The 11,188-nt window shown below is 36.0% G+C and overlaps 1 protein-coding gene and 2 long non-coding RNA genes across 3 annotated transcripts; 1 reads left to right on the plus strand and 2 right to left on the minus strand.

The window, feature by feature from the left end:
* Positions 1-1,709: 1,709 nt before the first annotated feature.
* Positions 1,710-3,093, plus strand: LOC137712014 (uncharacterized). The gene is made up of 2 exons (XM_068451166.1): positions 1,710-1,984; positions 2,068-3,093. Exons 1-2 carry the CDS (start codon positions 1,802-1,804, stop codon positions 2,911-2,913), a joined length of 1,029 nt encoding a protein of 342 aa, XP_068307267.1. The 5' UTR covers positions 1,710-1,801; the 3' UTR covers positions 2,914-3,093.
* A 2,074-nt stretch (positions 3,094-5,167) lies between these two features.
* LOC137713840 (uncharacterized) lies at positions 5,168-7,762 on the minus strand. The gene is made up of 2 exons (XR_011065338.1): positions 6,401-7,762; positions 5,168-5,400 (listed from the first exon to the last, which is right to left on the minus strand). It is a non-coding gene; the product is annotated as an uncharacterized lncRNA (long non-coding RNA).
* Positions 7,763-8,029: 267 nt separating this feature from the next.
* Positions 8,030-10,514, minus strand: LOC137711911 (uncharacterized). The gene is made up of 4 exons (XR_011065165.1): positions 10,410-10,514; positions 10,215-10,269; positions 9,535-9,567; positions 8,030-9,396 (listed from the first exon to the last, which is right to left on the minus strand). It is a non-coding gene; the product is annotated as an uncharacterized lncRNA (long non-coding RNA).
* Between the last annotated feature and the right edge of the window lie 674 nt (positions 10,515-11,188).

The following is an 11,188-nucleotide window of genomic DNA, read 5'->3' on the forward strand; positions in this document are numbered from 1 at the left end:
CTGCTTTCTGTCTTTTATTTCCCTTCCACCATCCTCTCTAACTGTAAGACTTCATCCCCATCCCACCATGTGCTTGGATCGGCAGACTCTGATCATAAATTGGATATCAGATCCACTTCCCTCTCTCACTTCCCTTCACCTAACCAGCATGTTGGATCTCCATTGAGGCCAAGTGTTGGGTATTTTACATACCCCTTAGCCTCACCTTCTTCCCATATGTTAATTTGCTTGTACATATTTGTAGGGGTTCGTGAAGGGGACTTGGATCTAGTGTCTACTTTCTCAATTCGGAGTTTGGCTTCCTCCGAGGATGTGATGGCGGCGGCAATGTAGTCTTTTCTATTGGAGATTAGTGTTTTTTATAGTATTTTTTATGTTGCCTTCAGGCCTAAGCTTGTGTGGGCCTCCCATTGTATTTTGGGTTATTGCTCTCATTTTGTTTGGGCCTTTTACTTTTCTTATAGTTGTTTGCCAGGTCCTTTTGGGGCCCTGTACTAGTTTTTATTGTAATGAAAGTTGTCTTCGTGATAGAAAATAAAAAATAAAAAAATGAAACCATGAACCAGATATGGTTATTGACCAAAACAAAAAGAACCAATAAAGACTAATTGGTCGATGTTGTCGGGATAATAATGTGTTATCAATGAGAAAAAGGTAGTCAATGGTAAAAAAAAGTATATTTTACTAGTTTTGTTTGGTGAGATTCTCTTTTTGATTTCATATTGCCATATTATCATCGCCATTAATAAAGTTTCCATACTATCATTTTAGATAAGTTATTTTTCGTTGGTCTTGTTATATCTTATATTAGTTATTGGAAGGTTTGTTTTGTTATGGCTGCTACCATGGCTAGGTTAGGCTTTATGTCCCCCTTGATTGATTCTAATTTTTTTTTTTTTTAAATTAAAGCAACCTCATTGTCACTTCTCATGGTAGCAATGCTAGAGTTGGATTGACTTTAGGATTTTACCCGGAAAAAAAAAAGAAGGCATTAGTCACTATTATGGTGTGCTATTAGGTACTCTTTAGCTTTTGCCACATATCTTTCATTAATAACATCATTTTTACGCCACCAAGAACAGTCAAACAACTACCATTCTTGGTAACTGTTGCTCATTTTTCTTGCAGTGGTATTTGCCCATGTGTTGTGAAATAAAAACGATATTTTTATCTTGTTCAAATAATTATATGAGAATTTAGAACCAAGGGGAAAGTTTAAAAATAGAATTAGCTATTTCTTTGGCTCCGCTATGCTATGCATCACTTGGTGGTGTTGACTCCATTTGTACCCACACTGATTATTTGTTGTAACAAACCGCAACTATCTTTTCATCTATGTATTACTAAGGATAGCGAGGGGTTTGTAGCTAGCGTTTGAGAGCATATATATACCTTTGCAGCCAGAGTCTTGTAATACCAAAAAAGTCTTAAGGAGGAAGTTTAGAAACAGAGCCTGTATTTAACGGGCATACATTCTTAGGATTGGAAATACGTACACATTGGAAATAATGATCGATCCAATTGTCAACTCCCATGAAGCTGAATACACTTCTATTGAACTACAAAAAAGTTAGAAAGGCATCAGCTTGCTAAGATTCTGTGCATGCCTTGTTTTAAAGAAATGCAAAGACAGAAATTAAGCAAGATATAAAGGTTAGGATGTTAGACAAAGTAAAGAACATTCTCGATTTTTGTAGATCGACCAAGCCTACAAGAAACCTGTAAATGATCAAGCTATATATTTTATATGCCTATGGCAGATCCAAAAACCTAGAAAAGCAGCTAGCTGACTGATTTTCACATGGATTCTAATGGTGAATATGAGACAGAAGCAGAGACCATGGCTCTTTGTCGGGCAAGATCTTCTCTTCGTCGGGCAAGATCTTCTGTTGTAGAATCTTCTGATTCTGAGCCCGAGTGGAGGCCCCAAGCTAGACCAGCTAAAGCAACAAATCCTCCTCCCAAAGCACAAGGCCCTTCTCAGGTACAAACATACTCGCAATCTTGTCTTTTTCCTAATTCGGGTCAAGATTGCTCCATTAATTTGTCTTCTCTGCGTTTTAATAGGCCACCAGTGAGGGCTTGGGCAGGTCTCCTCAACTTCCTCAAGCTTCTGGAATTTTAGGGATTCCAATCCCTCAGCCTCCAAAGGTTGTAGCTGCTGAATCCTTTCCTGCTATTCTTGCTGATGTTGCCCATGCTGCCCCTGCTGCTCTTGCTTTTGATGGTCCTAGCGTGATGCGTCCTCCTTTGGCTTCTCTTTCGGCCACGACCTCTTTGTCTGAACTAGTCAAAGAGTTCGGACAAATTGAAACGAAGCTGAGATCCACAAGGCGCCCTTCTGAGCCTCAACATCTTCAAGATCAGCGTAGGATCTTCAGAGAATGGATGCAAAGGGACTTTTCTGCCTTCTTTAGCCTTAAGGCTCTTCAAGATGCTGAGATAGCTCTCACTAAATTATACCAAGCCCACCAGATGACTAAGGTGCAATATGAGTCCTTCCTTTCCTTCTTTGAAAATCTAACGGCCTTAAGGGATCAACATCTTAAGGCCGAGAGGCAAGCCAACAGGGTGAGGTGCTACAAGGAGAAGCACACTCAGACCTCCACTACTCTGCAACAACTGGTGGAGGAGGGCTCGTCCATGGAGGATCGGATAATAGTGGTAGTTGCTGAGATCCAAGAACTGGAGGAACAACTTTCTGCTCTAAAGGCTGAGCAGATGACTCTCTCGAGCAAGCTATACAAGAAGATGGAGGAAGTCAAGAAAGTAAACCACGAAGTGGAGGAGTCTGAAGCCCAACTAGCCAACAGCAATATAGCTTTAGAAGAGCCGGGTTGTATTTTTACCATCATGCAGACTTATCATTCTAGGATAGCTGCCTTGGCTAAAGATGTAAACTTGTTAATTTAGGGCTTATGTATTGATGAGTCAATATGTTACTTTATATTTTACCCTAATCTTAGTATTATCTAGAAAATACGCTGGAATGTTGCGACGAGAACTGAATGCATCAGGTGTAACTACATGAATAAGACACAGCTACTTGGTTTTCATATAAATTCAATTCAGCTGACATAAAGAGGCAGTACAATTTACAAGACGAACTTAAACATTTCAGATCACAAAAGTTGTATGTTTTGCACATAAATTAAGGTAACACAAAAAAGACTAAGATACAATTCCAAGTAATAAATTGTCAGGACCAATTATTTAAGAAAACTTATGACCAGAAGTATCATAAGTTTAACATTATATAGCCAGTTATTGATCACACCCATTATAACACCTTACACTCTACTTAAACCCAACAAATTATTCTTTCTTTTTTTTTTTTTTTTTCTGCCCCCAACATGTGGTTCAACAACGTGAGAGTTCAAAGTTCGAACCAGGAACCCTTCTTTGCATTGACCAGCCCTGTAACCTCCCATACTTTTGGGTATACATAAGAGCAAGTCCACCGTTGTGGATTGCTCAGGGGACAGTGGACCAAATAGGGCTTGAGAGCCCTGTTGAAACCCTCCAGCGTGGAGAGCCTAAGGGACTGGGCAGGCCCGAGCAACAGGCCTGTGAGGAATCGCTAGCCCGCGAACCCGAGGTGGACCTAACGCAGGGCTGACGTTAGCTTGGCGTCAGTCACATTTTTAAATTTTTTTTCTGTTAGGCGCTTGCACCTCCCCCGCTCTTGGGGGCGCGTCAGCCGACAGATTTCAGACCCCAGGGGCCTGGGTCTGCCTCAATTACTGTTGGGAAGCCATGTGGCTTCCCACGGTCCGTTCGATCTCAACAGCTCTTTAAAATGGATCGTCCGATTTGCAACGTTAATAAAAAAAATCCTAATTTAATATCAACCGTTCGATCTGAGATTGACGGTTGATATTAATCTGCTTTATAAATAAATAAATAAAAGAAAAAATAGTTTTAAAATTAAGAAAAGTTACCGTTGTGACACGTGTCACAATCTGGAGTGTTGGAATTCAATTTTTTTTTTTTTTTTATCCAACAGCAGAGATTAATTAGTTGAATAAAAATTTTAAAAAAAATTGTAAAAAATCCGAAAAAAATTGTTTTTACTTTTATATAAATACCTTCTCATTATCATCTACCTTACACCACAATTTCATATTTTCTCAACTACTTTCAATCACATTCCTATCTTTTGGTGAAGAAGGAAGCAGAAACTATGAATAATGATAAAGTTCTTGAGAAAATTGATGTGAGATTTGTGAAGATGGATGATGGATTATATGGAGGATTCAGAAAGGATTAGGTTATAGATAATGCCACGTGGCATGCCGTTATTCGTTAAAAATCTAATGGAAATCTATCCTCAAATATTGTAAACAGATTATGACACGTGGCGCGACGTGATTGGTTAATAATCTTATCAGAAATTCATCATCAATAATTGTATTTTTGGATAATGACACGTAGAGCAACGAGTACGATTAAAAATCTTATCAGAAATCCATCACCAATAATTGTCTTTTCAGATTTTATGACAAGTGGCACAACGAGAACGATTGAAAATCTTATCCGAAATTACAAATAAAATTCTTTTGTATTATTTAATAACTTTTCGAATAATGACTCGTGACGTAACGAGAACGATTAAAAATCTTGTCCAAAATTACAATTAAAATTATTTTGTATTATTTTATAGATAAATAAAATACTAATATTTTATTGCCTATTGCCAGGACTATTAAAGTGCAACGGTGAAGATGCAAAAGGCAATTACTATTCATTAAGGGCAGTTAATATTCATTGGGTGGATAGCATAGTGTATTGCCTAGGGAGAGGTTTCACAGGCTGAAACTGCTCTAACAGGGCTCGATGAAATGGCAATACGCATGCTATTTCTGGTAAAAAAAAAATTTGCACCGACCCCTTAATATTATTTCCTGAATTAGCCATTGATGCTCGGTGCCTTGATAACAATCTGTGCAAGTTGATCACGAGGTCACTAATGGGATTTAGCCAGTTAACCATTTTGCTAAAAAATATTTTGCAAAAAGTGGGCCATCTTTAACTTTAAAAGACCATCTCTATCTTGCCTAGACATTGCATCACCAATGGCTTGCTTCGCATTCACAAAAATGAGTAGTGCCCATTGACACATGGGCAGACCTCAACGGTACCAACTGAATCACAACAATCCTCCAAAGAAAAACAAACAACGAAATGACTTCAAGAAAAATCTCTATCATTTCTTCAGTGAAGCGCTCTAAGTTGGAAAAGAGTAAAATTTAAATTGAAAAACAATAATCTAACATAGATAAATTTCAAAAGAGGAAACAAAATCCATCATTATTCCATGTGTGTGATCTGAGATGTTTGAGAGTTGAAAGTCTTGAGCAATCGGTGAGAAAAACGTGAAAAGGCGAGAGCTGGTTCGAACTGAGCGAGAGAGAGAGCAAATAAGTCAGTCGGTTTGGCATAAAAGAAAGAAAATCAACTCTAGAAACCACAAAAGCCTGTTCTCCAACCTAACTCAACAGTAAAGAAAAGATCTGAATCGTTTTTTTTCTACCTCTTCCAACTTTGTGTGTGCCTGCTCATGACATCAGGTGTGAAGATCAAACCATATCCATACAGAAACGTTGAAGTCAAATATTTTCTTTTATTTAAAACCTCAGGATCCTAAAAGCACATCATATGAACTCAAACGGAAAAAAAAAAAAAAAATTATGAGTACAAAAGAATACTATGTAGAAAGATCTCATGATGCAGACAAACTAAAACTCAACTATTTTTTGTACAGATGCAGAAGCATGAAAAAATTTGCTGGAGAAAGCATATACACTAAACTAAAGATTTATCTGTTCAAACATATATACAAACAAAATAAAATAGGCAATATACTACTTGAATCACCAGTTGAATGACTTTTATACAAATAGACTTGCAGCGTATAATACTGTAATGTAGATACGACATGGTATAAAACATACAATCTATATTTCTGTGTACGATGAATATCCTTTTAAGCAAATACACTTCCAGATTGGCCTATCAACTAATAGCTTGTCATTGAGTCACATCATTACCTTTGTGGCCATTCTGTAATAGGCATACTTCTGTGTCAATTAATGACCCAGTTGGACTAACACCAACAAAACTTATGTTTTCGTTTGAACTTGAAAAAAAAAAAAAGCAAATACAATTTTATTTGATATATGAAAAAGAAAAAATTACAGCAAGGACCGAAAAGAAGGCACAATCAAGTTTAATAATAAATAATTCATCGACCCTAAACCCTAATTCTGAGAAAATACCCATAATACCTCCAAAGACACTTAATTTGCATGATTCACAGCAAAAAGGGTATAAATACACCAATTTTAACTTTTAAATTCCAAAGAGGACAAAATTAGGATTGGAGTTTCACGGTTCTTACCCAAATTTGGCCACATTCAAGCATACTCACAGCCATTCAAGTTCGTACATCCTCAAATGATCATCACCCAGACCAACGTTAAACATGCAACACAAAAATGAATCAAATCCCTAAAATTTCAAAAGTGGGGATATTCCGAATATGGACAAAAAACTAAAATAGCTTACCTTCTTGCGTATAGCTTGTCATCCAGAATTCAAAGCTGAAAATGGAATGAAGTTCAAAGTATGATGAAGAAGCAGAAGAATTAAAGAGCTGCGCGTATAAAAAAAATGAGAGAGCGGGTACCAGAACAATCTATGAAGAAAAAGAATTTAAGGTGAATGAGTGGATAAATTGTTTCCATAAAAAGCTAATTTCAGATCGATGATCCCATTCTCACCCTAATAACATTTAACAATTGCAATCAATAAAATTTTCTTAATAAGGGGAAAGCTAGAAGCGCAAGTAATAAGCATTAGAAATGGAAACCTTATATAGTGATTAAGGTCCTTGAATAAACTTGCGAAGCTTGAATAGTCAGTCTCTTCACGCGGCTGCAAGAACCAGTCCTTAATTTGGAAATTATTCAATACGTGTTAAAACATGAATCAGAAGCAAATTGATGAAAATAAATAGAAGGGAAAATGTAACATGACTTAGTGATTTTATATGTTACAAAAGAGCAATACTCTTATACCTTCAATCTACAAACCTCATGATCATTAAAAGCAAGAAAAAATTGGAAAAAAAAAGTTGCTTATAATCTGTTTGTTTGGTGAAAAACTGCAGGAAGAGAAACAAATGTAAAGAGGTCACAATATATTTTTACACAAACAACTGTACAAAGATGAATAAGTCATGCATATTTTGGTGGTGCAAATTGCAAAAGAAAACCTGATTTTCCTCTCTGCTGTGATGTTTTCTCCACCAGAAAACATCTCCTGATTCAGTACCTTAAACCAAAATGAGGAATACATCCGTATGAAAAAATTTGCACTCTACTACATGTTCAACTCAAATCACCCAAAATTTAAGCATTTGAATTCTCAAATTACACAAAAGTAGTGAAGAAACAAACCCCAAAATTTCTTCAATTCATGAGCGAGCAAGGCCTTGTCTTCAAATTTCTTTGAATGACGCTAATACAGTGTCTCAAATACGAAAACTGATGTTTGCATGGAGAATCAATTGCAGATTAAAGCAAAAATTGAAACCGTAATCGAAACTGATGCTTGTATGGATAATTAATTGCAGATTAAAGCAAAATTTCAACTGTAATCTATCCCAAACATGCTGTCGGAATCAGAATAGAAAGGAAACATGAAATTAGATGTTTTTAAAGAATTAAGCTAGGGATTGAACGCATCCTAAATAGGAAGAACTGAGCATCTCTGCAATTCACAGGACCCCCCCCCCCCCCCCAAAACACCCCCGGCCGCGTGAAACCCCTACACCCTATGCGCACGTTCTATACCCCCTTCCTCTGTAACCCTCCCCATGAGACCCCTAAACCTCGCACCCCACACGTGGGCCCCACATCGCCCCCTCCCTCTGAATCCCTCCCCCGATTGTCAGCAAATCCCTAAGATTAAGAAACAAAACAGAATTGCAAGCAAAGCTTAAAGAAAAACAGTCAGGTGTTGATGCTTAAAGAAAAACAAAGTTTCACATGTGGTTAAGTAATATTTAAATTTGAATAGTGTAAAACGATATTTTTCTTACCAATGCATCAACCAATATGCAGTGCAAACGAAAGAAGTGAATCTGCATAAGATGATCCTGAATAAGCTTATCATAGCTTTTAAAATTAGGGTTTCTTGGTAACTGGTTCATTGTCACCATAAGCCTGGCAAATCCTTATAGTAACTCTCATGTTTATAACCATTGTGTGAAAAAATTAATTTGACTAATTAGCATGATACATTGAAACAGAGAGCATCTTGAATACGATATAAATGTTAAGAGAAACACTGCAGAATACAGGCTGAACTTAATATATGATAATTGATAATTCAATCATATAAGGGACACATAATAATGGAAAACAGCAAATTATCTTTTAGACCTTATGCATGAAAAGACAAAAATTTTAAAACCTATGAATTGCTAAGCAGGTGGATGACTAATTAAAGCTTTTGGATTTTGTATTTCTTATGGCCTGTTTTGGAGGTGATTCTGTGCTTAAAAGTGGGAGGTGTTGTTCTCGGAAGTGATTCTAACCCACGCAAAAAGGGTCCCAACTGAGCCCTTGATTATTGTAAAAAAGCATCATAAATTTTCCAAATTTTCAATATGTTATCCTGCATATAAACGTAGAGCAATTTGTTAGTTCAAAAAGAACTGCTAAGTAAATGTATAAAGCATATTCAAATAGTTAGTAGATTCTGACAGCAAGAGTTGTGGCAAACACCAATTTGATTGCAAACACCAAGTAAAAATTTCACTTATAAGAACAACAATATCATTGAGTAACCACAAAATTTATCGCATATTACGATTTCCATAATATAGAGGGGCAGACTGAGTAACCAGTATGGAAATCCTCCTTTCCTCATTGTCTCACTTCTATTATTGACTAAGGGTTAGATATCATCTGTCATGCCGCATAAAATTACAAAAAGTAAGATCTAAGATTATACAGATAAACTACAGCTATTTCAAACACATCTATTTTCATATTACCCACTAATGTGAAACCATGGGCAGACCATGGTATGCTAAGGCAGCTGACGATCACAGAAATATCTAAGAACACGTAGAAGGTACAGTTTAGTTCAAAGTTTTGCAACCTCGTATGATTCATATTTAAATAACAACAATTTCTCTGCAAAACCTTATCTTTTGCAATCTCAGATGATTCACACTCACCCAAAGGATTCATCTAATGACTCAAAAATCCAGCTATTGCACCTCTGCAACACTCTCTGTCTCTTCAATTAAAGTAGTCCAGGCATTGAAATCCAAGGAATTGGCCCTCACAATGTTCCACAGTCTATCTTCTTCGACAGACATGGCTGCAACAAAAGAAAGGAAATAAATAAATATAGGAAAACATGTAAACTGCTAAATGGAGTAAATCCAGCAGCACAATCCCACAAAAATGAACTAAAAAAAAAACAATGATAAATCATGAATTAAATTAAATTTCTCACCTCCACCTCCAGCAGAGCTTTCACATTCTCAACCTATCACAAATAAAAAAATAAAAAAAAAAATAAAAAAAGAGAACTTGAACTTCCAAATTAATTGAAAGAACTATAAAATAAATCGGGGGTTTCTGCTGAAGTGAAAAGTAAGACAAATAATTAATAAACATCGTCCACATCTAGCGAAATTAAATTATAAATAGAGAAACCAGAAAGATTGAAAGATGAGATCATCATCCATCTTGCAAAGGAATACGTATAAGGTGGAGTGCCTTCATCGAAGACAAATTTATCCTGCAACCTAATCCGTTGTCCTAACAACCATAATGCAGAGAAACTTGTGGTGCTCCATTGCACATATGCAGCAGGCTGTTAAGCATATCAATATTTGCATAAGATGAACCAACATTTGAAAAGTATATGCAGATAGACCAACATAGAGAGAAAACACCTAAATTTACAGCAAGATGAAAGCTTAACGAAAAAAAAAATTTGGTAAAAAATATCTAACTTTTCAGAGATATGCGAAAATAGGGTGCAAACATAATATGCCTCTTTTTTAATGTGGGTCAGTGAGGGTAAGAGAGTGCCCTTGGTGTTCTCACTCTCAGTGCGACCTTGCTTGTTAGGGATATGACCTTACTACCAGAATGGAAAGAAGCCGGTAAAACAGCATGGGCACTTACATTGGATATATGCAACCTGCTCTGGGAGCCATGTGTCCAAAGTGGCAGATCTCACCTACAAAAGCATCCAAATCCTCAGAATAATGCAGGAAAAAATAGAACCGAAACTCATTAGCATAACGCATAAAATATGGAATTGAGTACCATACAAATAATAAAACGAATTTGAAGTTTTTGCATAACCGAAAATTACACCTTTGATATATATACCCGAAGACTCCTGTGGATCCCTGAACATTGCATGCATATGAATATACCAAGATTCACGCTAGCCAATTGTGGAGCTCTGCACCAAAAAATGGAAACACTACAACAAAGTAGAAAAAAAAAATGTTTGACATATCCGTTTGAGGTTACCCACACGACATGCAGTATGAAAATACATAGGATGTTGTTTAAATTGAAAATATATCTAATATTGCTGCAATGACATATCTGCAAATCAAAGTAATATTACAAAAAGAAATAAAAATTATATTTCACCCATCTTACATAAAAATAAAACTCTGTAAAAAATTTTAATTTATAAAAAGCTAAAATTATATTTAAGACCCAATATCAATTGGCAACTGTTAATTGCCTTCTCTCTTTGATGACATGCTTCAACTGAAACAAAGGTTCTAGGCAATTACATCTTTTATATGCATGCCCTTGTTTCTCCAAAGACCAGTGACGAAAAGCTTTCATCATCATTTGTTGATATGTAACAGAAACAAACAATGAGAAACATGTGATTCAATTCTTGATTGTTACTAATACAATTAATGAGGATGGAATTAGAAGTATGTCATTGCATTTCTAGATTGTCATTCCAATGTGGATGTTAATTGGACTCTATTAATATTGAACCCATCGGATGAGAAATTAAACTGAAGAAAAATCAAAAGTTTCTTAACTAAACATGCTTATGAATGTGTAATACGTTGCTGATACAAAGAAAAAAAGACAGATTTTATCTACACCTCACCATAAGA

The sequence above is a fragment of the Pyrus communis genome, chromosome 13 (assembly GCF_963583255.1).
Source record: "Pyrus communis chromosome 13, drPyrComm1.1, whole genome shotgun sequence".
NCBI lineage: Eukaryota > Viridiplantae > Streptophyta > Magnoliopsida > Rosales > Rosaceae > Pyrus > Pyrus communis.